The 27,353-nt window shown below is 42.9% G+C and overlaps 1 protein-coding gene across 1 annotated transcript in view; it reads right to left on the bottom strand.

Moving 5' to 3' along the window:
* svild (supervillin d) overlaps positions 1 to 27,353 on the bottom strand; it is a 109,939-nt gene that overhangs the window by 21,290 nt on the left and 61,296 nt on the right. The window contains exons 6-16 of the mRNA XM_038991550.1: positions 23,848 to 23,962; positions 20,841 to 21,158; positions 20,166 to 20,413; positions 19,706 to 19,835; positions 10,949 to 11,096; positions 10,674 to 10,757; positions 10,184 to 10,270; positions 9,533 to 9,716; positions 4,189 to 4,361; positions 2,201 to 2,356; positions 117 to 253 (exon numbers count right to left, since the gene is read on the bottom strand). Of these exons, the coding sequence (XP_038847478.1) occupies positions 117 to 253; positions 2,201 to 2,356; positions 4,189 to 4,361; positions 9,533 to 9,716; positions 10,184 to 10,270; positions 10,674 to 10,757; positions 10,949 to 11,096; positions 19,706 to 19,835; positions 20,166 to 20,413; positions 20,841 to 21,158; positions 23,848 to 23,962 (1,780 nt within the window). The remainder of the gene's footprint in view (positions 1 to 116; positions 254 to 2,200; positions 2,357 to 4,188; positions 4,362 to 9,532; positions 9,717 to 10,183; positions 10,271 to 10,673; positions 10,758 to 10,948; positions 11,097 to 19,705; positions 19,836 to 20,165; positions 20,414 to 20,840; positions 21,159 to 23,847; positions 23,963 to 27,353) is intronic.

Here is a 27,353-nt window from a genome sequence, read left to right as displayed (position 1 = left end):
ATGGCTGTGTGCTCGATTTTATACACCTGTCAGCAACGGGTGTGGCTGGAATAGCCGAATCCACTAGTTTGAAGGGATGTCCACATACTTTTGTATATATAGTGCATGTCTAGTACCTTGGCTTTCTCGATGACGTTGGCGAACTCTCCGCTCCACATGAAGCAGTGTTTGGGGGTGATAAGCAGGAAGCAGTCGCCGCTGTTCAGGGAATGGGCAGCGGGCTCCACCAGACGCACCTGCACGTGCCTCCGACCTGCAGACCACACCCAGACAGACCTCCTTTAGAAACCAGACACTCACTTACTCCAACCAGTCATTCCTCTGCTTATGGTTTATGGAAGTTTAGTTAAGGAACTACCCTGAAAGAATTTCCGAAAAATATATGCTACTGTACACTCCTTGGAGATAAAGTGGAAGGGTGAAGCAAAGTTTGAAATCTGTGCCACTGTTGTATTGTTCAAGAGTACTGGTAATATATATATATATACACTGCTCAAAAAAATAAAGGGAACACTTAAACAACACAATGTAACTCCAAGTCAATCACACTTCTGTGAAATCAAACTGTCCACTTAGGAAGCAACACTGATTGACAATAAATTTCACATGCTGTTGTGCAAATGGAATAGACAAAAGGTGGAAATTATAGGCAATTAGCAAGACACCCACAAAAAAGGAGTGATTCTGCAGGTGGTGACCACAGACCACTTCTCAGTTCCTATGCTTCCTGGCTGATGTTTTGGTCACTTTTGAATGCTGCCGGTGCTCTCACTCTAGTGGTAGCATGAGACGGAGTCTACAACCCACACAAGTGGCTCAGGTAGTGCAGTTCATCCAGGATGGCACATCAATGCGAGCTGTGGCAAAAAGGTTTGCTGTGTCTGTCAGCGTAGTGTCCAGAGCATGGAGGCGCTACCAGGAGACAGGCCAGTACATCAGGAGACGTGGAGGAGGCCGTAGGAGGGCAACAACCCAGCAGCAGGACCGCTACCTCCGCCTTTGTGCAAGGAGGTGCACTGCCAGAGCCCTGCAAAATGACCTCCAGCAGGCCACAAATGTGCATGTGTCAGCATATGGTCTCACAAGGGGTCTGAGGAGCTCATCTCGGTACCTATTGGCAGTCAGGCTACCTCTGGCGAGCACATGGAGGGCTGTGCGGCCCCACAAAGAAATGCCACCCCACACCATGACTGACCCATCGCCAAACCGGTCATGCTGGAGGATGTTGCAGGCAGCAGAACGTTCTCCACGGCGTCTCCAGACTCTGTCACATGTGCTCATGTGCTCAGTGTGAACCTGCTTTCATCTGTGAAGAGCACAGGGCGCCAGTGGCGAATTTGCCAATCTTGGTGTTCTCTGGCAAATGCCAAACGTCCTGCACGGTGTTGGGCTGTAAGCACAACCCCCACCTGTGGACGTCGGGCCCTCATACCACCCTCATGGAGTCTGTTTCTGACCGTTTGAGCAGACACATGCACATTTGTGGCCTGCTGGAGGTCATTTTGCAGGGCTCTGGCAGTGCACCTCCTTGCACAAAGGCGGAGGTAGCGGTCCTGCTGCTGGGTTGTTGCCCTCCTACGGCCTCCTCCACGTCTCCTGATGTACTGGCCTGTCTCCTGGTAGCGCCTCCATGCTCTGGACACTACGCTGACAGACACAGCAAACCTTTTTGCCACAGCTCGCATTGATGTGCCATCCTGGATGAACTGCACTACCTGAGCCACTTGTGTGGGTTGTAGACTCCGTCTCATGCTACCACTAGAGTGAGAGCACCGCCAGCATTCAAAAGTGACCAAAACATCAGCCAGGAAGCATAGGAACTGAGAAGTGGTCTGTGGTCACCACCTGCAGAATCACTCCTTTTTTGTGGGTGTCTTGCTAATTGCCTATAATTTCCACCTTTTGTCTATTCCATTTGCACAACAGCATGTGAAATTTATTGTCAATCAGTGTTGCTTCCTAAGTGGACAGTTTGATTTCACAGAAGTGTGATTGACTTGGAGTTACATTGTGTTGTTTAAGTGTTCCCTTTATTTTTTTGAGCAGTGTATATATATATATTTTTTTTTAAATATGTCAATTTTATTTACAATGAAGAATCATTGTAAATAAAACGTAGTGCACTATATTGAGAATATGGTGCAATTTCTGAACAGAAAAAGGGCGTTCCTGACCTATTGACCTTTGCCCTCTGACTGACCTTTGATGCGGATGAGCATGAGCTTGTTGAAGGGCAGCGTGCTGTTGTTGGTCACCACCTCAGTGGACTTGGTGCTGCGCAGGTTGACCTTGCGGAAGTTCTCCTTGCTAGCCAGGCCAGCCAGAGCTGCGTCCGCCAGGTTGGAATGCTTGGCCACTGTGGATGACAAGAGACAAAATGGAGGTTAGTAGGCCATTATTGTACTTGGCCAATGTGGACGTGAGCTGAAACGGGGGTGGGTAGCAATCCAAAATAGAGGTTAGCAGCGACTCATCGACACCCCCACCCGCAGCCTCTAATCCTCTGACTCCATGGGGGATCGTGCATTCAGCTATGTCACCCTCACTCTCTGGAACTCTCTCCCCCCCTTATACCCGCGAATCTGACTCCATTCAATCCTTCAAGTCTAGGCTCAAAACCCACCTTTTAGTAATAGTATTTACTAGTATGGGGTCCAAACAGGAAACAAAACAAATAAAATACATAATGTAATATTGATACTACTCTATTATCTCCTCCCTCTGCCTCACACTTCAGAAACAGGAAACAGCTCCTGCCCTATGAGCCCCTACATAATACAGTGCAAATTACAATACAAAATATATAAAAATGTCTGTCTCTTCACAGTCCCGGTTGCCCGTAAGGTGTTTTTTAAATGTGGTTTTATTGCTAGCTTGAGTTACTTGGGGTTTCAGAAAGTTTCATGTAGTCATGGCTCTATTAAATACAGTGCATTTCCCAGCCTCTGTTCTGGACCTGGGGACTGTGACGAGACCACTGATTGCATATCTTGTGTTGCACCGATGAGTGTCCGAACTGTGTGTCAAATGCTTGAACAGACAGTTTGGTACCTTAAACAGCAAGCATTCAGCCTATAACATTTTATTCTTGGTCTTGCTCTCTTGTCTTTTTATCATGTAGGCAATGTCATGTAAACTGTTGGTCCCATGTTTCCTGAGCTGATATAAAATCTCAGAAATGTGCCCTCCCAGACCCACCCATGGCTGTGCCCCTGCCCAGTCATGTGAAATCAATAGATTAGGTCCTCATTTATTAATTTAAATTGTCTGTTTTCCCTTCTATGAACTTTAACTCAGTAAAAAAAAAATGAAATTGTTGCACTTTGCGTTTATATTTTTAGTTTAAGTATATTTTATTCAGCTAAGTTCAATTCTATTCTTCTTACTATAAAATCTGATAAAACAAAATAATGGCAGGGGACTTATAATCAATCATGTCAGCTAAATGAACAAGCCTACAGCCTCTGTCATGGGAGCGTAGCCAGATAACATAGGCCAATAGTAGGCAAACTCATTCCCGTTCTTCAGATCATGTTTCTTTAGACCGGAGGTAAGGTAAATGCATAAGGTAAATGCAGACTGTGATCAAGAACAGTGTAGTGACAGAATATAATAAAATAGAATAGCACTTCCTTAGCCACCTGGAGATTGCCTTTGGATTCACCTTTTAGAAAATGATATATTTACAACTTGTTAAACGGATAGTTCTTTTTGAAAACAGAGTTGCATGGGCCTCCTGAGTGGTGCAGCGGTCTAAGGCACTACATCACAGTGCTTGAGGCGTCACTGGTTCGATCCCAGGCTGTGGCGCATCTGGCCGTGACCGGGAGACCCATGAGGCGGCACGCAATTGGCCCAGCATCGTCCGGGTTAGGGGAGGGTTTGGCCGGCCAAGATGTCCTTATCCCATCGCGCTCTAGCGACTCCTGTGGCGGGCCGGGCACATGCATACTAACGTCGGTCTCCAGTTGTACGGCGTTTCGGGTTAAGCGAGCAGTGTGCAAAGCAGGGTCGTTTTTCAGAGGACGCATGGCTCTCGATCTTCGTCTCTCCTGAGCTCGTACGGGAGTTGCAGCGATGGGACAAGCCTAACTACCAATTGGATATCACAAATTTGGGGAGAAAAAGGGGTTAAAAATAAAATAAACAACATTGCATTATAGAACGCATATCATAGGGATGGCTTACTCCTCTCCACTTGGATCCTCTTGGTTTCCACGGTAGCTATATTGAGTCTCTGTTCCGTGTAGACCTGGCGGATGTCGTTGCGGGCCGCCAGGGCACGGAGGGGGTTGCGTGAGCCCTGGTTATTCCGAGTAGGACGCACAGCACGCTTGTGTTCCGTCACTGCCGACGTCAACCTAGAATCATACGTAGAAGAGGGAGGTTAGAAGGAGAGATATACACCTTGAGATCATTTACAAATGCAAAAGGTAATTTAAAAACAAAAAACCATGTTAAGTGAGAATAGGCATTGGTCTGAAGCCAAAAAATAAAGGAAATTCACATGAGCACCACAATGCCTATTCCACCCATGTTCTACCAAGGTTTTCCAGGAAACAGCTCTGACCTGCTACAGTAGCTATGTTGGTATTGTACTTCAAACTGTGTGTAGGCAGGTTGCTTAGGATTCAAACGTTCTCAAACCACCTAATTCATACTTTTTGAGGTGCTTCCACAATAATGTGATTGTACGACATACAAGGTAAAGTATTGGAATCTTCACCCACCACAGTAAGACACTTTCCCATTACGCTACCTTTTCATGCTTTATAAATTAAATGAAGGCCAACTTTGCTTTTATTCTTACAAGACCATCAGGCTTGATTGAGCCGATTTGTCTTGTAGTAATGTGGTGCATGCCTGTATTTCCTTAAGCTTTAATTTTAGCAAAACATGTAATAAAAAATAAAAAAAACATAATAACATCCTTTTTTTGGTCAGTAGGTGCCCAACATAACAGGTGGTGGTGTGTTGGACACAGTAGCTCAGATAGCATGTCTGCATTCATGATTTTTGTAACTGTTAGCTTATCTGTGTAATATTATGCTCAGAAGCACTTGTTTCAAACATGATCCTGTTTTATCAATTGCTGTGCTGATTAATGGAGGGTTCATTGCCTCTGTCAAAATAATATGTAGTTGTTTGTACTTGTATTTCTTTTTGCAATAAAGATGGCGACGCAAGAATAATACACATTTGTGAATTTCAATTATTTTTCGGCATCAGACCAATGCCTATTCTCACATAAAACATTGTTTTTTGTTTATAATTTCCATGTTTTTTTACACCGGAAGGTGATTATGCTAAATTATTATACAACATTATAAATAAGCAATAAGGCCTGAGGTGGTGTGGTATATGGACAATATACCACAGCTAAGGGATGTTCAACATTCCAACCTTGTCTAGCATTATCTACTCTAAATAATGGCATTATTCCATTGTTTGACTCACTTTTAAATGGGGTACTTTTATTATGAAGGCGAACTGTAAATTCCACTATTGTGGCTAATCTTTACTGTGGTTAGCATCACACCGGTGTGCACGGCATAGTTGAAAAAAATCCAACACATGGTAGATCCGTTAGTATGGCCCTGTTGATCAGCACACATAGATTAAAATGCCAAAAAGACAGGAGTATGGTGTCAACAGATCAATATATAAGTGAAAATATTGCTGGGAACCAGTACCAGAACCATACAGGTCCCCTAAACAGAGGACTTCACGTCTAAGAGGTTTAATGAAAGAATGGTCACAATATCTCCTCCAGGAGGCGAAACTGCAATGTTCTAATCCACAGGCAGGAACTCTAACCATTACGTTCCAAATCCTGTTCTTAAAACGTTGACTTTGACAGACTATTTAAATGTCTGGAAGCGTTCATTCCAAAATGATTTTGTTCATACACTCAGTAGTGATTGCACATTTATTTATCTTGCTTGGTGAAAATATAGTCTAAAACAGTTGATTTGTTAAAAACACTCAAAAACAGACTCAATTGATCAAGTAGAAAGCGTTTCCTTTTCTTTTGACCGCACGCTGCTGGCTGGCTGTGCTGCAGCCTGATCTCATAGCATTTCGTATGATTATGTACAGTACCAGTAAAAAGTTTGGTAACACCTACTCATTCAAGGGTTTTTCTTTATTTTACTATTTTCTACATTGTAGAATAATAGTGAAGACATCCAAACTATGAAATAATACATATGGAATCATGTAGTAACCAAAAAAGTGTTAACAAATCCAAATATATTTGATATTTTAGAATCTTCAAAGTAGCCACCCTTTGCCTTTACAGCTTTGCACACTCTGATTTTGATGTTATTTTACACTTGTGCAGCCCCCGCACTACTTTGGCGACTTCAGATTTTACGTGAACACACTGAAAAGTAACTTGACACTGTGTTGATCAGTGAGCACAAATGTGACCGACCGGCTCAAAAATCGGTCTTATGTAGCACTCAGAGCTACAAAATGGCATATCATACACTACAGTTCAGGAACAATGGGAAAGTAATTTTGCTTTGAAAGTTGATAAACTTGTAAACTCAATTTGAGAAAATGGCCTTTGAATATTTTGCTACTACTATTGGAGAGCCCTTCTTTGTCTACACCCATTCAGCATCGTTCACATCCTCTTAAGCTTTAGCCTCACCCATCTCTTTAAGGGTAGATCCAAATGTACTAACTTGCTAGCTACTTCCAGTCATCTACTGTAAGTGAGAGAGAACAGCTCACTGAACATTACTCGCCCTAGCAGAGCTGGTTAGGCTGTTATGTTATCCAGTGTGCTGTCAGATTGTCCATTCCAAATTCAGAGCATCCACTGGACACTCTGACCGATGAGTTTACTGACACCGGCCATATTCAACGGGTGTTAAGTGTTTGTAAATGAATCCGTTATTCTGCGCTCTCTGGCACACTCAGAGTGCTCTGAAATCGGAGTAGATGGACAGATTGAATTTAGGAACGCACCCGAAATGGTTACTTGCATGGTGGAGTCTTTTGATAAGACATGTAGCAACTCATGACGTTACTACCCTGCATGCATCTGCAGGTAGCTAACCAACCAGGTACAATGTTAGCTAGCTAACATTAGGCTATAGCTAGCCAAGCAAATGGCTCTTTCTGATAAAATTAGAAACATGTCATATCCGAAAATGTAGCTAGCTAGACTATCTTAATCGCATACATCATTCATGGTTGGAGGCGTCTCCTGTCGGATGCCATGGTTGTCCTGGTGTTTTCTCCATCTCCTTAGCTATCATACTTGAATTCCACTGATTTCAAAATATGTTAGCATTGTTTATAAATGCTACAAAAAAGGTAGCACATTGTTGTTTCTTATGTGCATGTGAGAGCGATAAATTATGCATTTTATAAAAATTGTTGCACCTACAAATTTAGCAAATCCGGCATAAAAAAAATAAAAAAAGTCCAATAGTCACTTTATGGACGCTATAGTCTCGTTTTAATCCGACGTCTAGAATTTGAGCTAGGTAGGCGCAAGAAATTGTTTTAAAAATCAATTGCTAACAACCCAGTATGTGGTTCTCGGTAACGGCTGGACGGCTCATGACGAGTTGCGGGGAGCGTGTTGTGTCCTCCAATCAAGTTGATTTACGAATTTTCATCAAGATTGGTGTCATATTGGCTTAGATATGATGGTGGGGATTTTTTTTATTTAACATTGAGCTTCAATCAATGCCTATCGCCCCCACAATGATCAAGTTAACTGGTACAGTACATCTCATAAAGTACATTGGTATGGAAGATTCTGTAGTCATGCTCGTTCTGTAGGAATAAATAAAGAAGAGCAATTTGCCTAAATGAATATGGGGAAAAAGACAAAACTAAAAACTACTATCTATACTTTGTTAAAACAGTGTTTCCAAATCTCACCTCAAGTACCAACTACTCTAGTAGACAAGCAAACTCAACTAATCAAATTGACTAGTGGAATTCCCTGACTTATTCTCCCCATGAGAACTAAACTCAACGTCCTCTCAATGTCAACTGCGTTTATTTTAAGCAAACTTAACATGTGTAAATATTTGTATGAACATAACAAGACCCAACAACTGAGACATAAACTGAACAAGTTCAACAGACATGTAACTAACAGAAATGGAATAATGTGTCCCTGAACAAAGGGGGGGGTCAAAATCAAAAGTCAATACAGCTGGTGGCCACACCAGATACTAAGTACTGCAGTGCATCTCCTCATGGACTGCACCATATTTGCCAGTTCTTGCTGTGAGATGTTACCCCACTCTTCTACCAAGGCACCTGCAAGTTCCCAGACATTTCTGGGGGGGAATGGCCCTAGCCCTCACCCTCCGATCCAACAGGTCCCAGACGTGCTCAATGGGATTGAGATCCGGACTCTTCGCTGGCTATGGCAGAACACTGACATTCCGGTCTTGCAGGAAATCACGCACAGAACGAGCAGTATGGCTGGTGGCATTGTCATGCTGGAGGGTCATGTCAGGATGAGCTTGCAGGAAGGGTACCACATGAGGGAGAGGATGTCTTTCCTGTAACGCACAGCATTGAGATTGCCTGCAATGACAACAAGCTCAGTCCGATGATGCTGTGACACATGCCCCAGACCATGACGGACCCTCCACCTTCAAATCGATCCCACTCCAGAATACAGACCTCGGTGTAACGGTCCTTCCTTCGACAATAAACGCGAATCCGACCATCACCCCTGGTGAGACAAAACCGCAACTCGTCGGTGAGGAGCACTTTTTGCCAGTCCTGTCTGGTCCAGCGACGGTGGGTTTGTGCCCATAGGCGACGTTGTTGCCGGTGATGTCTGGTGAGGACCTGCCTTACAACAGGCCTACAAGCCCTCAGTCCAGCCTCTCTCAGCCTATTGCGAACAGTCTGAGCACTGATGGAGGGATTGTCCATTCCTGGTGTAAGTCAGGCAGTTGTTGTTGCCATCCTGTACCTGTCCCGCAGGTGTGATGTTCGGATGTACCGATCCTGTGCAGGTGTTGTTACACGTAGTCTGCTACTGCGAGGACAATCAGCTGTCCGTCCTGTCTCCCTGTAGCACTGTCTTAGGCTTCTCACAGTACGGACATTGCAATTTATTGCCCTGACCACATCTGCAGTCCCCATGCTTCCTTGCAGCATGCCTAAGGCACATTCACGATGATGAGCAGGGACCCAGGGCACCTTTCTTTTGATGTTTTTCAGAGTCAGTAGAAAGGCCTCTTTAGTGTCCTAAGTTTTCATAACTGTGACCTTAATTGCCTACCGTCTGTAAGCTGTTAGTGTCTTAAGTTTCACAGGTGCGAGTGTTCATTAATTGTTTATGGTTCATTGAACAAGCATGGGAAACACTGTTTAAACCCTTGACAATGAAGACCTGTTAAGTTATTTGGATTTTTATTAATTATCTTTGAAAGACAGGGTCCTGAAAAAGGGACGTTTCCTTTTTTGCTGAGTTTATATTCAACAGGACTGATTCCAATACAGTTCGTAGATTGCTACATTGACACAGACTGAACCGTACTTTGGCGTGTCGGCTTGAAGGTCGCTGAATTCCTCCTCGGTCAGCGCAGTAACGACAGTGCCTCGAGCGGTGGGCGACACAGGCTTGTAAAAGCGGCCAAACGTCTCCTCATCATCCAGGGTCATGACCTCCTTCTCTGTCTCGGCAGTCACCTCGATGGTGGATGTCCGGCTGTGCCCTAGCCCTGCCAAGAAACAGAAAGCAGGAAATGAGAACTTTCAGGATTCAACCAGTTTGACTGAACTCTTACTACTGTAGATCAAAAGGCCACCACTGTCTAGTTTTCTACAAAACCCCATGTGTATGACTCATTATGGATTCATTAGCAGTTTACCCATTATCGCACTATAGCCCTGCAAGCCAATGTGTCAGAGAAGTTTGAACGTCAAGAAACTCAACAAGCGATTCCAGTTGCTTTCTGTAACTCTGAGTGTGAGGAAGATTCAGACAGAAGTCTATTGGAGAGAGAAATGTTCTTATTTATTGGCAATTGTGTGTTGAGTGTCGATTTTCAAGCTTCTATGGCACAAAGGGTGTCATGACAAAAAGTGTGCCTACAGAGAAACCTGATAGTGGCTTTATTTTTAAAAGGTGTCATAACAAAAAGTGTGGCCATGGTGAAACCTAATAGTGTCAGTGTGTGGGATTTACCTTTACTGTGGAGCTTGTCCAGGAAGGACTCTAACTTGTCCAGCCTCTTGTCCCCTTCCACCTTGACGCCAGTCGGAGTGGAGATTTCTTCTCAGCAAAAGACATGACAACATACAGGCGGCCATTTTGACAACAGGTCACTTGATGTATGGTTAGTTTCCTAAGTTCAGAAGTCTAGGAAAATGGCACTTGTATAGCACTTTTAACAAATACATGTCATGGGGCAACTAACTATGGACCTAAACCCCAAATAGCAGAGGCTTAAAGGGATAGCGCAAGATTTTGGCAATTAAGCCCTTAAGCATGCTATGCTTCTAGTAGACTTCCAGTCATTGCGCTAACGCTAGATAGCATAGGCTCGAGAAACTAATACGAGTTCATCGGACTCTGGGTAGGTAGAAAAAGGGCTTAATTGCCAAAATGTTACACTATCCCTTAAGTCTATCTAATCATCAGTCTATCTAATCATCAAAAGGAGAACATAGTATACCTTCATGTGGCTTGACTGGCGTGGAGCTGGACTTCTTAATGTGAGAAATGGGAGACTCCTCTTTACTAGTCTCGGACACAAGACCTGATGGGAAAGAACACAGGGGTCATACTGACGTCAAGATGAAGTATGAAGTGTGAGTATATACTCTAAATATAGTATTTCCAAGCTGCATTTTTTAAGCCCACTCCACATACAATAGGATTAGCCCATATAAAAACAGCATGCGTGTGTGTAACGATAGATGTGATAAAAGAGGGGTGTCTGACGCAGACCTCTCTTGGCCATGCGCCCGGCCACGGTGAACTGGGTGGAGTCGTTGGCAGCGCCCCGCCCCCTGCTCTTCCATGCCTCCTCCTTCTCCTGCAGGATCTTCATCCTGTCCGCCAGGGACATCTTGGTCTCCACGTCTGCACTGGACTTCTGATGGGGGAAGAGAGAGGAAGGAGAAAGGGATGGAGAGGGGGAGACAGGTTAGAAATAGGCAAATGAATGTGTAGCACATGGGGATGTGTGAAACCGATTCCTCAGTCTGAAGTGTCCCAACTTGTGCCAGCAAATAGCTAGCTTTTCGGCGTGGCGCAGACTGGTAAGACGATTCAGGAAGGCGGTCACGTGAGCTGGCAAGGCAGAGGTCCCGAGTTCGCGACAGGTATGGGCCAAATCGGGAGGAAGTGGCACTCGCTAAGCAAGGAGCGTGACGTCCTTTAAGAATTCATGTGTTGACAGGTGTTACAGCATCGTACCTAGAATATTGGGCTACTTCTACAGCTGAATGTTGGAGACAAAGAGTGTGGGAGAGAGATGCAGAGAGAGCAAGAGGGAGACAGAGAGACAGAGAGACGAACAGAGCACAAACACATATTGGAACATTTCCCAAACTACATTGGTCTTCAGGAAACTTATGAGCTGCACTACCAACAGAGAACCCCACTTCCCCCCTCAGTAGCAAAACAAATGTATACTCATGAATTTTGCTTCATTGCCATTTCTGCACCTAAATTCCATCATTAAAATGAATTACTGTGGAATTTACCAGGCACAAGTCCCACAAGCTGTTGCACAGTAATTCATGATATTAAATATCCGTGATGCATTTTATGGCCTTGGCTTGATTTCCAATGGCTGAGTACAGTACAATGGTGTGTGTGTGTGTGAGCTGTGAGACACAATAACAAAACCCCTTTCGGGAGTGCATGGTTTCAAAATGGCAATTGTTATCAACTTATTAGAAAATAACAATGTGATATTATTTAATCTCGCTAATTTACTCGGGTGAAAGTTAAAATGCTAATTGTGAAAATTGTGAAACGTAAAACAGGCTACAATGATTGAATGAACGTCGAGGGAACGTTGCCTAGCGCCACGCGGAGAATGGAATCATGTTAAACATACATATAGTAGATCAAAAGAACTCCTAGAACCACCTGGCCTGTCAAAGTCTGCATTAGTTTTTGTTCAGCTGAAAACTAGGAAGCAACTAAGCCTGCTGACTCACTGATACATTCAACAATAGAGTACCAACCTAAACACACAGGGCCGGCATCCCAGACACAGATTAAGCCTAATCCTGGACTAAAAAGCATTTTCAATGGAGATTTCCCATTTGAGCATGTTGTTAAGTCCAGTACAAGCTCAATGTGTCCAGAAAACTGGAGTAAGGTAGATAGGTAATGCAATGGTCCCAGTCTAGATTATTGAGAAAGTTGATATTACATAGAAATATACCAAGATATATAGACATTGAATTAGTCAAAAGGAACTGAATTACGAGAAATAGAAATATGAACAGAATGACTAAAACTGTTCAGCTTTAGCTGACAGCTAAAATGTCTATGAATATAAGTGTTATGCGGAGACATAAAAGAGATAGGGTTTCAGGCCCCAAGGCTCCATATAAAATCACATCCCCAGACTTGACACCCACACCTGAACATATATAAGTCTTGGGTCAAAACATGGATACCCATTTTGAAGGAAAGGCTTGGTTGATTCCAAAAACGAAAATTTTAAAAAGATGGCCATCTCTATTATTACTTTAGAGAAGAAAAACGACCGTCATGGATATTACAGGGTCTGAAATACACAATGAAATCTTAAAGATTACTTGATGAAAATCTATCATAACATGTTGTCATTTGGAATGTTTTTAAAAATGTCAGCAGAAGGCATAGTACCTTAGGATTGCATAAATAGGAGGTAGCCTGAATACTATACAAGGACAGGCACCACACAGTTACAGATAAAGGTATACAAACACACACAGTTGAAGTCGGAAGTTAACATACACCTTAGCCAAATACATTTAAACTCAGTTTTTCACAATTCCTGACATTTAATCACAGTAAAAATTCCCTGTCTTAGGTCAGTTAGGATATGTTACTTTATGTTAAGAATCTGAAATGTCAGAATAATAGGAGAGAGAAAGATTTATTTCAGCTTTTATTTCTTTCATCACATTCCCAGTGGGTCAGAAGTTTACACGCACTCAATTAGTATTTGGTAGCGTTGCCTTTAAATTGTTTAACTTGGGTCAAACGTTTCAGGTAGCCTTCCACAAGCTTCCCACAATAAGTTGGGTGAATTTTGGCCCATTCCTCCTGACAGAGCTGGTGTAACAGTCAGGTTTGTACACCTCCTTGCTCGCACACGCTTTTTCAGTTCTGCCCACAAATTTTCTATAGGATTGATGTCAGGGCTTTGTGACGGCCACTCCAATAACTTGACTTCGTTGTCCTTAAGCCATTTTGCCACAACTTTAGAAGTATGCTTGGGGACATTGTCCATTTGGAAGACCCATTTGCGACCAAGCTTTAAATTTCTGACTGATGTCTTGAGATATTGCTTCAGTAAATCCTCATAATTTTCCGTCCTCAAGATGCCATCTATTTTGTGAAGTGCACCAGTCTCTCCTGCAGCAAAGCACCCCCACAACATGATGCTGCCACCCCTGTGCTTCACAGTTGGGTTGGTGTTCTTCAGCTTGCAAGCTTCCCCTTTTTCCTCCAAACATAACGATGGTCATTATGGCCAAACAGTTCTATTTTTGTTTCATCAGACCAGAGGACATTTCTCCAAAAAGTACAATCTTTGTCCCCATGTGCAGTTGCAAACCGTAGTCTGGCTTTTTTATGGTGGTTTTGGAGCAGTGGCTTCTTCCTTGCTGAGCGGCCTTTCAGGTTATGTCGATATAGGATTAGTTTTACTGTGGATATAGATACTTTTGTACCCGTTTCCTCCAGCATCTTCACAAGGTCCTTTGCTGTTGTTCTGGGATTGATTTTCACTTTTCGCAAAACAAAGTACTTTCACAGTTCCAATCCTGATTTGTTGGTCATTACTGAGACGTGGTTAAATAAGAGTGTTTTGAACACTGATGTTAACCTTTCTGCTTATAACATTTTTTGGCAAGACAGATCTTCCAAAGGTGGTGGAGTGGCAATCTTTACCAAGGAACACCTTCTGTGCTCGGTTGTCTCCACCAAGTCTGTCCCCAAACAATTTGATTTGCTGGTTTTACGCATTAAACTTTCAAATAACTCAGTTGACTCTTGCTGGGTGTTATCGGCCACCATCAGCACCGGCCTGTACCCTAAATGCCCTAAGCGCTCTCCTGGCCCCTTACACTAAGTCTGAATTTGTCCTGCTAGGTGACCTAAACGGGGACATGCTTAAACCACCTGACCAAGTCCTAAAGCAATGGACTCACTAAATCTTTCTCAGATTATTACCAATTACCAATCATTATCCCACAAGGTATGACTCCAAACACCCAGAAAAGGCTACTCTCCTTGATGTTATCCTTACAAATAATCCTGATAGGTATCAGTCTGGTGTTTTCTGTAATGACCTTAGTGATCACTGTTTGACAGCTGGTGTTTGTAATGGTAGCTCAGTGAAACGACCTGTCCTGATTTGTCATAGACACTTGCTAAAAAACTTTAATGAGCAAGCCAGCCTTCATGACCTGGCCTCTAAATTGGTATAGAATCAGCTTAATCCCCTCTGTCAAAGACGAATGGACCTTCTTTTTTTATATTTTCAGAGGTATCGTTAACAAATACGCACCCATAAAGAAAATGAGAATTATAAACAGGTTCAGCCCCTGGTTAAACCGTGATCTGGCAGAGTTACTCCACTTCAAGAATTCCATTTGGCAAATCGCTCGGCACAAGCATACTCAGGCTGACTGGCTCTCGTTCAGGCAAATTAAAAATAAGTGCACTCAGGCTATCTGGAAGGCCAAAGTTAGTTGCTTTAAGGAGCGGTTCTCCCTCTGTGGGTCTAAACCCAAGTAGTTCTGGAAAACGGTTAAAGACATGGAGAATAAACCCTCCTCCTCACAGCTGCCCATGTCCCTTAATGTTGATGATGTGGTTGTTACTGACAAGGAGCACATGGCTGAGCTCTTTAATCACCACTTCATTAAGTCAGGATTCCTATTTGACTCTGCCATGCCTCCTTGTCTGTCCAACATTTCCTAATCTCCCACCCCTTCTAATGCGACTATCCCCAATACTCCTCCCTCTTTTTCTCCTTCTCCTAGTCCAAGGTGCTAGAGCTCTTTAAACTTAGATGGCTAATACAACCTGAAACCAGTGCTGGTGTAAGCCTAGATCAGCATTTCTGTGTACCGGTATCTACAGAGAGAAATAGGCGAAGCATGAATATGTTAGCTAGTTAGCTACATAAAAGGGGAATGTAACATCGTATAGGGCCCCCTGGGAAACGATGACCAACACTTTGGTTCCTACCTTTTCACAATAATTCCTCCCTGACTTATTTATTTGACATCATGTCAAACAACAATGTATTCAAAGTGCTGCCCACTATACTGTAACTATTGAACTACAATAATCATTCTATTCCCATGATTCCAACAGTACACCGATAAACTAGGCCTATATATATTTTGATTCCATGTGTTATTTCATAGTTTCGATGTCTTCACTATTATTCTACAATGTAGAAATGATAAAAATAAAGAAAAACCCTGGAATGAGTAAGTGTGTCCAAATGTTTGACTGGTACTGTACATACAAGCTTGCACACACACTAGGTGTACACACACACACGCAAACACAAGCGCGTACACACACACACTCCCAGTAACTCACCTGATTACTACTGACTTGTCAGTGTGTACGGTTGACAGAATAGGCAGGGTATCATACAGAGATGAGGAAAGGGTCTTGAGGTGGAAGCAGGGGAGGAAGAGAGGAGAGAAGGGGGTGGAGGGTGGGTCATCCTTAATATCCGGCGAGACCACAGCTGGAGTGGGAGGAAATTGGGTTTTGAGACCGTGCAGAGAAGCAACAGGAGTCATTCCCAACCTATGAGGGAATGCGGGAAGAGCGAGGGGAAAGGAGAGAGGGAGGTGAAAAGGTGGACCTATTCAGTGAGAAGAGGGGGATACATAATTAAGATGGTGCCCACCCTTCCCATTTGAGATTGAGGCCTGTATTTGGTAACACTTTAGTAAGCCTGCAGGTATAATGCTTAATAAACTTGCTATAAGTACTCATGCATGTCTTTATCAAATCTCATAAGACTTATGTCCCTATGTATCAGCATTTCAACAGACTCAAAATGTGTGGTATTTAGTCAGGATCAGTATGAGATAAGAGGGTCGTGCATGCTCATGACAGTACCTCAATGCATTATAACTGCATAATAATGCATGATACCTGTAGGATTTAAGTAAATGGTTACCCAAGTTCTCCTAACGAATATAGCAGAATCTACACAACAGATGAATTCTAAGACAGACTCGACCCTTTCCCCTCGCAGACCTAGCATATGGCTCTCGTCTTTCATCTCCACAGAAAAGACTGTTTCTCCTATTTTGATTCGGGGAGAACAAACGTCCAACCAATCCCAAGCCCAGACAGGTGGGAGTGGGCGGGAGGGGGAGTTGCACACATCGCTGTGGTGAGCTCACTGTTATGGCACTGGAGGCAGCCTGTGAGTACTAAATGTCATTACATTCATGTTTTTCACTCTAAGGATGTTATAGATGGGTTACCTGACAACGTCACGAAAACGATGCACTCAATGCCTGTGTGTTATGATTCTGGATGGCCAGCTAGCAACAATGACAAGAAACTGCCATTTGGTGAATAAAAAGTGGGTTGTTTCAATTCGTTTGATCTTGTTCGTGATTCCATGTCTATGCTAATATGGCTACAATTTGCTAGCTAGCTAGGTAACCAACAACTGCAACGATGTATTTGAGAAACAAGTGCTCAATGTGCAAATGTATTTATGTTTTCAATAAAAATTGGAGACAAAATATAGTTTACATGTTATCAACAATCTAAGTCAAACCCATCTGTTTTGCCCCATAGTTGTGCAAGCATCGGTTTGGTTGCTAAACAACCAATCCGTCTATAGCCTAGTCGACAGATGTCAGGCAGACCTCCAGTTACTGGCGAGAGGGGAAACTTTTACAGGTTTACTGCAGGTTGGGGGAGGTGAGAATGAATTTCATAGGTTTTGTGGTATTTGTTGCTGTAAAAAAGGATACAAGTATTAGCCAGTGTTTCTCCTAGCTAAATTATTTTCCAAGCGGGGGACCGCAAAGCCACCATAAAATCATCCAGGTCCACGTTAACATAACATTTCAATGTAACCAATTTAGGTCAAATTATTTTAGGTAGAGGGGAACATAACAAGGCTGGAGTACCCATCTTATCTACACAAAAGTATTCGGAACACTGAATATTTCAAAGCTCTGGTCAAGTTTGAACCCAGCAACAAGTCACATTGGAATTCAAGATGAGAACTAGCATTTTCGCTACAAAAGATTAACTTACTCCACTGAATGACAGTAGAACTTTGCATGTAGAGTACACTAATAAGTGACAGCCACATACAAATCAGTGTCACTCATACACTCCAACAAATGTTTTTTCAATAGCATTTTAAAAATAAATAAAAAATGACACCAGAGTGGAAAATGTTGCGCTAGCAGGAAACATCTGTAGCTTGTGAGAGAAGGTGGCGGCGGTGTATGTTCCATGCCCCATTCTCCTGACGACGGCGAAAGAGCAACAACATCTGTTCCGGCTCGGTTCCACAGCGACTCAGAGGAGAGTTCCTGTTTTTCCTAAACGTGTGCCTGGAAAACTAAAGGTGCTACCTAGAGTAAAAAAAATAAATAGAGCATCTGGAACTATGATTTTCACCATTATATCCACCCAAGATGATGAGGGGCACAACTTGTGTGCTGGTGAAGTGTTTCACTGTTTTGAATCAACTTTTTTGATTGAATAGACTTCATTTCCCCCCTCCTAGCTCTGTTGCACTTCACCCCCACTCAATAGTTTTGTTTTTATTGATTTCAATTGACAGTTTTCATGCATTCAGGGTCAAATTTGGTATCAAAATGATAAATTGAACCTTGGCTCTGGTGGGAGCTAGCCTCCTTATAAACTTGTGCTCCCTCTCTCTCTGCAATGCTGACAGCTGCAGCATGATGAGTTCCAGTCCAATTCATCAGTAGTGACCTCAGATGGATTAAAGGAAGAAATCCACAGGCATATTTGGAAGCTTGGCATACTTTTTCCCTGGGACGTTTCTGAGCTGTCTGTGAATGCCTCCGATGCACTTTTTAGGTTAACTGTGGACTTATCCATAAATTACAGACATAAATTGAATAAATAGTCCGGTCTCCCTTGGGAAATAGGTCTTCTGACCTCAATGGAACTACATGGTTAAATAAAGTTGAAATAAAAATCGTAAAGACCCCGTCTGTATAAAGGAAGATTACATCATTTCTGGAGCCCAATTGAATGTTTCTGGGATTTGTGTTGAGAATGCTTTGGCTCCCGGTGAACACTTGAGATGGGATTTTCAGACTAAGAGTGTATTTATAGGGAAGATGGCAGCTACTCTCGGATGGAAGCTTCACCATAACCAGTACACCCATCGAGGTTTGTCTCATGTTGAAGCCTAGAAAGATGTTCCATCCATATGAATAAAGATGACATCGTTTCTAGTGTCCTATTGAAATGTTCTGGCGATTTGTGAAGAGCTCCACAAATGCGTGCCACAAACGTTATATAAATGAGTAACATGATGATGCATTCAGAGTTGGAAAACAAAAAGGAGAGGGAGAGCACATGATATGTCGAGTGAGGTAGAGACAGAGATAGATTAGGTAAGGGAGTTTGGTGTGAGTGAAAGAGATGGAAAAAGAGTGTATGAATGAGAGAGGGAGGAGAGACTGAGCATGTGTTTTTGTATATTTTATATGAGCAGGAAATTACACTTATGTTTCTGTGTGTGTGAGAGAGCAAGAGAGAGTGTGTGTGTGTAGCACAGAAAAGTACAGAGAGAACTTTAATTTCTTATTTCTATTAGTGAGAGACAGGGAGAGGGTATGTATGTACGTGTAGGACAGAAAGAGGGAGAGGGTATGTATGTACGTGTAGGACAGAAAGAGAGAAAGTGAGAAAGACAAATAAAGGGAGAAACAGGAAGTAGACCAACTCGCGGGAGGAGAACCACAGGAAACACCCTGTACTGCGTGGTATTTTATTTTTATGAGTGCGTCTTTCTCTGGGAAGCTGCATGGCTAGGCCCTGGATTTGGCCTCATCGCACAACCACTCCCAAATCTCCCTCCCCACATCACATCTCCTCCCCACCCACCCCACCACACTCCCCCCTTTCCTTCCCCTCCCCACCTTAGCCACACTCACCCTTTTCTCAACCTCCTCCCCACCCTACTACACTCCCGTCGTTTTCCTCCGCTTTCCCACCCTTCTCTTCTTAGCACAACACACAGGAAAGCAAACTGGATCAGCACATTTCCACCACAAAACCCAGACCGAGTCTCAGTCTTTACAGACAGGTCACATTTCCTGGGTCATGATCACTACCAGAGGCCCAGGCTTCAGAGGCCTCCAGTCCTTAACCTTGTCAGACCCAGAGTTTCTCCAAACCTCCAAAGCCCAAATCGAGCCTCATTCCTAGCCTCACAAACAGCTCCAGTCCTCTGTATAGAGTGACTCAGAGGCCCAGACTTACCTTCTTCTTCCAGGCATCTCCAGAGTCCTGGAGCTGGTTGAAACGGTCAGCCAGGGACTTCTGCACCAGATCCTTGGGCTTCTTCAGCTTGGCCTTCCACTCCTCCTCACCACTGCTCAATTCAGCCAGCCTGGGAGAAGGAGAGGAGGGCAGTCAATGTAGGCCTTACTAGCAAAGAAAATCACATGTAATGTATAGGCTATTTTTCAAACAGAGTAACACACAAAGTGTGAAGGACTACATCTGAATCGTCAGGAATATATCTTATTTATACAGTATCATAGAATATGCATCTTACAGTATGTTTATACAAAATACACTGTAGAGGTAGAAATGCTGTCAATGTCCATGTATGAAGTGCGCAGACCTGTACCAGTCATTTGTTTTATGATAGGTAGGCGATGTCTACAAAATGAAAACGCATGTGTGTGTGCATGCGTTTAAATTTCCCCTACTGTACCTCTCTTTCAGGGATGACCCCACACTGCTGTCCAGACTGCTATCCACATCCTGATCCTCTCCATCTTCCGTGTCCAACGACGACATCTTCTCCATCTCTTCCTCCCCCAGGCTCTCGTCTGGAGAGGGGGTCCGGCTCTGGAGGTCCTCCGCTGAACTACTGCTACCACCACGCCCACTGCCCCTCTGCATCTGGGGGGTACTGAAACGCCCGCCGTCAGGGCTATCGTCCACTATCGTCTCATCTTCCTGAAATAACAACAATAATTATTGATTGGGCTGATCGCTCGTTAAACCATCAATACACGCTAAAAATCACCCGCACAACCATCATCCGCCACCGGATTGCAGCTCCATAAAGCGGATGTCGGGGTTATTTTTTAGTCCTGATTGCAACCAACGTTTTCCAAGACAATTTCGCCCTCTTATCATCGGAACAATTTGCTCTAGCAATTGATCTATTATACAGTCATTCAACTGAAATAAAGTATTTCACATAATCCAGATGATCATAGTGGGAAACTAGTGTGGATACTATTTTACATAGGGCCGATTTCCCAGGCACAGATTGAGCCCAGTCCTAGACTAAAACACATGTTCAATGGAGATTATATAGAGATGTATATAAATTCAGATCCTCAAACTGTTTTACATACTAAGAAGTGAGAAAACACACCTCATCCTCCTCTTCCTCCACCTCCTCTGTTTTCTCCTCATCTTCCTCGTCGCTCTCGGGGTGGCTCAGGGTGACGCTGGTTTGTCGGACCGCCCCGGTGGTGGGGGGGCTTTCAGGGGTTCCTCCCTCACTGTAGTCCGACTCGACACTAGTGGAACGACTCTTTTTGAGGATGCCCTTGATGCCGCTGCGGGTGCCCGAGTCTTGGCGCTGCAGCAAGACAGGCTGGGAGGGTATAGGGGACTTGTCCTCTTCGTCCTTGCTTCTGGGGTATGGTGTTTGGTCGGAGAGGGGTAGGGGGGAACTGGAGGACGAGAGCTGGACGGGGGGAAGGAGGAACAAGGGAATTATCGAATTATGAATCAGAAAACTTCACTGAAATTACAACATCTAGAGTGTACAATGGTAAGCTAAAGAAATGAGAAACACATTTTTTACAAAGTGGGATTCAAACAGTTGTCAAGGATCTATACAAAACACAATGTCAAAGTGGAAGAAAAATGTTTACTTAATTTTTTATTTCAAATAAAATATTCATTAGATAATTACTCAACCACCTGAGTCAATACATGTTAGAATCACCTTTGGCAGCGATTACAGCTGTCAGTCTTTCTGGGTAAGTCTCTTAGAGCTTTGAACACCTGGATTGTACAATATTTGCCCATTATTCTTTTAAAAAATTCCTCAAGCTCTGTCAAGTTGGTTGTTGCCATAGATTTTCCAAATTCCAAATTGTAACTAGGCCACTCAGGAACATTCAATGTCGTCTTCGTAAGCAACTCCAGTGTATGTTTGGCCTTGTGTTTTAGGTTATTGTCCTGCTGAAAGGTGAATTTATCTTCCAGTGTCTGTTGAAAAGTAGACAAACAGGTTTTCCTCTAGGATTTTGCCTGTTCTTAGCTCTATTCCGTTTCTTTTTATCCTAAAAATCTTCCTACCCACTGGGCACAGATGTCAATTCAATGTCTATTCCACGTTGGTTCAACTTCATTTTGTTGAAATGACATGGAAATAACGCTGATTCAACCAGTTTGTGCTAATCCTTGCTGAGGACAAGCATACCCATAACATGATGCATGCAATATGAGGAGTGGTACTCAGTGAAGTGTTGGATTTGCCCCAAACGTTATGCTTTGTATTCTGGACCAAAACAAATAATTTATTTGCCCATTTCTTTTGCAGTATTACTTTAGTGCCTTATTGCAAACAGGATGCATGTTTTAGAATATTGATATTGTGTTCAGGCTTCCTTCTTTTCACTTTGTCATTTAAGTTAGTATTGTGAAGTACTACAATGTTGTTGATCCATCCTCAGTTCTATCACAGCCGTTAAACTCTAACGTTTTAAAATCACTATTGGCCTCATGGTAAAATCCCTGAGCGGTTTCCTTCCTTTGCGGCAACTGAGTTAGGAAGGACACCTGTATCTTTGTAGCTCGTCATTCAGGACAAAGAGTTCAATCTTGGTTTCATCAGACCAGAGAATCTTGTTTCTCATGGTCTGAGAGTCCTTTAGGTGCCTTTTGGCAAACTCCAAGCGGGCTGTCATGTGCCTTTTTACTGAGGAGTGGCTTCCATCTGGCCGCTACCATAAAGGCCTTATTTGTGGAGTGCTGCATAGATGTTTGTCCTTCTGGATGGTTCTCCCATCTCCACAGAGGAAATCCAGAGCTCTGTCAGTGACCATCGGTTTCTTGGTCACCTCCCTGACCAAGGCCCTTCTCCCCCGATTGCTCAGTTTGGCCGGGAGGCCAGCTCTAGGAAGAGAGTCTTGGTGGTTCCAAACTTCTTCCATTTAAGAATGATGGAGGCCACTGTGTTCTGGGAGACCTTCAATGCTGCAGACATTTTTTGGTACGGTTTCCCAGATCTGTGCCTCGACACAATCCTGTCTCGGAGCTCTACGGACAATTTCTTCGACCTCATGGCTTGGTTTTTGCTCTGACATGCACTGTCAACTGTGGGCCCTTATATAGACAGGTGTGTGCCTTTCCAAATCATGTCCAATCAATTGATTTTACCACGTGGACTCCAATAAAGTTGTAGAAACATCTGTAGGAATATCAATGGAAACAGGATGCACCTGAAGCACAATTTCGTGTCTCACAGCAAATGGTCTGAATATTTATGTAAATAAGCTATCCGTTTTTTGTATTTTTAGAAATTTGCAAAAATATCCTAAAACTTTTTTCGCTTTGTCAGTATGGGGGTATTGTGTAGAATCCTGAGGATCAAAAAAATAAATTTTAGAATAAGGCTGTAACGTAACAAAATGTGGAAAAAGTAAAGGAGTCTGAATACTTTCCGAAGGCACTGTATATATATTTATATACACACAATTTTGTATGGATTTCACAAGGCTGGGCAGAGGCGCAGCCATGTGTGGGCCTTGGAGGGCATAGGCCCACCCACTGGGGAGCCAGCCCAGCCAATGAGAATTAGTATTTCACCACAAAGGGGCATTGTCAGACAGAAATACTAATTTAGTATTGTTTTCTTTAGTAATATAGCTACTATTCTTTAATATGAATCATTTAGCTTTGGCAACACTGACCTTATCCTTTATGCCAATTAAAGCATTTTGAATTCGACAGAGAGAGAAAGAGAAAGAGAGGAATGGGACGAGGAAAATGAAGTGAAGAAAGGAGGAGGTGGAGAAATAAGTAGAGAGGTAATAGAGGAGAGGAGTCGAAGGTAGTAATGAACAAAAAAGGGAAAGCATTGCAACAATGATAAAGGTTAACTACAGTGTGACTTTTTCAACACATCTTCAAAAGCAGACTCCATTGCTAATTAACCTACCCTGGCCTGTAGCTACCACTCACAAGACCTGTATTTTTAGCATGAACACGCTCAATCCATCTTTGTAACACATGACTCAACCCTGAAATACACACAAACCAATTCTCACGCATACCCCACAGACTGATACAAGAACACACATCCACATTCATACACTGCTCTTACAGTAGAACACACTATCACCCACATTTTTAAACAGACTCACCCTCTTCACCTCAAACTCAGTGACCGGTTGTGTGTGGGAGCGCTCCCCCTTCGACCTGCGCTTGTCTGTAGCCTCCTGCATCTCTGAGCCTTTAGATTCTTCCTCTTTGGGAGGGCTGCAGAAGAAGACAGGGCGAGATAGAGAAATAAATAGGGAGAGAGACAATGATGGACAGAGAAAATACAATTGAGGATGGCATTGATAGAGGTTGCCTACCAGGACTTTTATTACTGGCACCAACTATCTCCTTTATTATGACACCTTGGCTGGCTGGCTGTCATTTGTGTTTATCATGGGCACTAAATGTACCTTGCCTTCTGATTTGATAGTGGCACTGGCCTCATTCAGGGCTTCTGATAACAGAATCTATGTAAAATATAATCAGTGAGTGAGTGCGTGCGTGTGCATGCGTGTTAACAATTTCAACGTATATTCAATTCAATGAAAAACGTGTTAAAAAAATAACTCCTAGCACCATAAATGTGGGTCCAACATTTTAGTGTTCTATGTCTATACTGTGCATTCGGGGAAAGTATTCAGACCCCTTGACTTTTTCAACATTTTGTTACGTTACAGCCTATTTTTCAAATGGATTAAAAAATAAATATATTTAAAAAAGTAATCTACACACAAAAGTGACAAAGCAAGAGGTTTTTTTCGAAGAAATATCTTACTTACATAAGTATTCAGACCATTTGCTATGAGACACGAAATTGAGCTCAGGTGCATCCTGTTTCCATTGATCATCCTTGAGATGTTTCTACAACTTGATTGGAGTCCACCTGTGGTAAATTCAATTGATTGGACATGATTTGGGAAGGCACATGCCTGTCTATATAAGGTCCCACAGTTGACAGTGCATGTCAGAGCAAAAACCAAGCCATGAGGTCGAAGGAATTGTCCGTAGAGCTCCAAGACAGGATTGTGTCGAGGCACAGATCTGGGGAAGGGTACCAAAAAAATGACTGCAGCATTGAAAGTCCCCAAGAACACAGTGGCCTCCATCATTCTTAAATGGAAGAAGTGTGGAACAACCAAGACTCTTCCTAGAGCTGGCTGCCAGGCCAAACTAAGCAATTGGGGTAGAAGGGCCTTGGTCAGGGAGGTGAACAAGAACCCGATAGTTACTCTGACAGAGCTCCAGAGTTCCTCTGTGGAGATTGTAAAACTTTCCAGAAGGTAGAGTGGCCAGACGGAAGCCACTCCTCAGTAAGAGACATGACAGCCCTCTTGGAGTTTGCCAAAAGGCACCTAAAGACTCTCAGACCATGAGAAACAAGATTCTCTGGTCTGATGAAACCAAGATTGAACTCTTTGGCCTGAATGACAAGCGTCACGTCTCGATGAAACCTGGCACAATCCCTACGATGAAGCATGGTGCTGGCAGCATCATGCTGTGGGGATGTTTTTTAGAGGCAGGGACTGGGAGACTAGTCAGGATCGAGGGAAAGATGATCGAACATCTGATCTGCAAAGAATGGGAGAAACTCCCCAAATACAGGTGTGCCAAGTTTGTTGCGTCATACCCAAGAAGACTCGAGGCTGAAGTTGCTGCCAAAGGTGCTTCAACAAAGTACTGAGTAAAGGGTGTGAATATGTATGTAAATGTAATAATTGTTTTTTTTAAATAAATTGTCAAAAATGTATAAAAACCTTTTTTGCTTTGTCATTATGGGGTATTGTGTGCAGATTAATGAGGAAACAAACAATTTAATACATTTTATAATAAAGCTGTAACGTAACAAAATGTGGAAAAAGTCAAGGGGTCTGAATACTTTACAAATGCACTGTAACCTGAAAGTAAATGAAACAAGGTTGTGTGTGGAATTTATGAAGGAATGAAAATTGTCACATTCCTGACAGTTATAATATTAGTGGCTGGTCTCAGAATGAAACTGAAGACAATCAGTAGAACTGGTCAAATTCCAAAAGGGTAGAGGGGAAGGTACGCATTGACATCACACACACGCACACAGTGGACATGACCCAGTGGTAGACACCTGCAGCCAGATAACACTGATTATACAGATTATACAGAGACACCATGCATGCACCAAGGTTATTATAGTTTGTGTTTTTACATTCGTTTTTATTTCTATTCGTTTTAAGATTTTTATTATTTGAAATTCAGTTTATTTTCAGAACCACTTTACACGTTTTATTTATTTGAAGTTTTATATTATTTAGTTTCAGTGTTCAGAACTGAAAGTAGCTTATGCGTGGGAGGCTAGGAACAATTTATGTGTTGTATAGATTTTTGGGACATCACTTCTTGCCAGCGTGAGGCAGTAATGAATAAGGTGATGGTCAGATCATAGGTTAGGTTTAGGAAATGTTCTGGTTAGGTTTGGGAAATGTTCTGCTTCCTGGAATTGTGTACATATCCTTGCGACATGAGGTGATGGTGGCGGATGAATGGCACGACAATAGGCCTCAGGATCTCATCACGGTATCTCTGTGCATTCAAATTGCCATCAATAAAATGAAATTGTGTTCGTTGTCCGTAGCTTATGCCTGCCCATACCATAAACCCCACCATGGGGCACTCTGTTCACAACATTGACATCAGCAAACCGTTCGCCCACACGACGCCATACGTCTGCCATCTGCCCCGTACAGTTGAAACTGGGATTCCTCTGTGAAGAGCACACTTCTCCAGCGTGCCAGCGGCCATCAAAGGTGAGCATTTGGCAACTGAAGTCATTTATGAAGCCTAGCTACAGTCAGGTCTAGACCCTAGTGCGGACGACGAGCAGATAAGCTTCCCTGAGATGGTTTTTGACAGTTTTTGCAGAAATTCTTCGGTTGTGCAAACTAGAGGTCGACCGATTATTCGGAATGGCCGATTAATTAGGGCCGATTTCAAGTTTTCATAACAATCGAAAATCGGTATTTTTGGACACCGATTTGGCCAATCTTTTTTTTTTTTACACCTTTTAATCTTTATTTAACTAGGCAAGTCAGTTAAGAACACATTCTTATTTTCAATTACGGCCTAGGAAGGGTGGGTTAACTGCCTTGTTCAGGGGCAGAACGACAGATTTTTACCTTGTCAGCTCGGGGGATTCAATCTTGCAACCTTACAGTTAACTAGTCCAACGCTCTAACCACCTGATTACATTGCACTCCACGAGGAGCCTGCCTGTTACGCGAATGCAGTAGAAGACAAGGTAAGTTGCTAGCTAGCATTAAACTTATCTTATAAAAAACAATCAATCATAATCACTAGTTAACTACACATGGTTGATGATATTACTAGTTTATCTAGCGTGTCCTGCATTGCATATAATCGATGCGGTACGTATCGTTGCTCCAATGTGTAGCTAACCATAAACATCAATGCCTTTCTTAAAATCAATACACAGAAGTATATATTTTTAAACCTGCATATTTAGCTAAAAGAAATACAGGTTAGCAGGCAATATTATCCAGGTGAAATTGTGTCACTTCTCTTGCGTTCATTGCACGCAGTCAGGGTATATGCAACAGTTTGGGCCACCTAATTT

Source organism: Salvelinus namaycush, chromosome 4 (genome assembly GCF_016432855.1).
Source record: "Salvelinus namaycush isolate Seneca chromosome 4, SaNama_1.0, whole genome shotgun sequence".
Taxonomy (NCBI): Eukaryota; Metazoa; Chordata; class Actinopteri; order Salmoniformes; family Salmonidae; genus Salvelinus; species Salvelinus namaycush.
The sequence above is the reverse complement of the archived record's forward strand: the minus strand, read 5'-3'. Positions and strand labels throughout refer to the sequence as shown.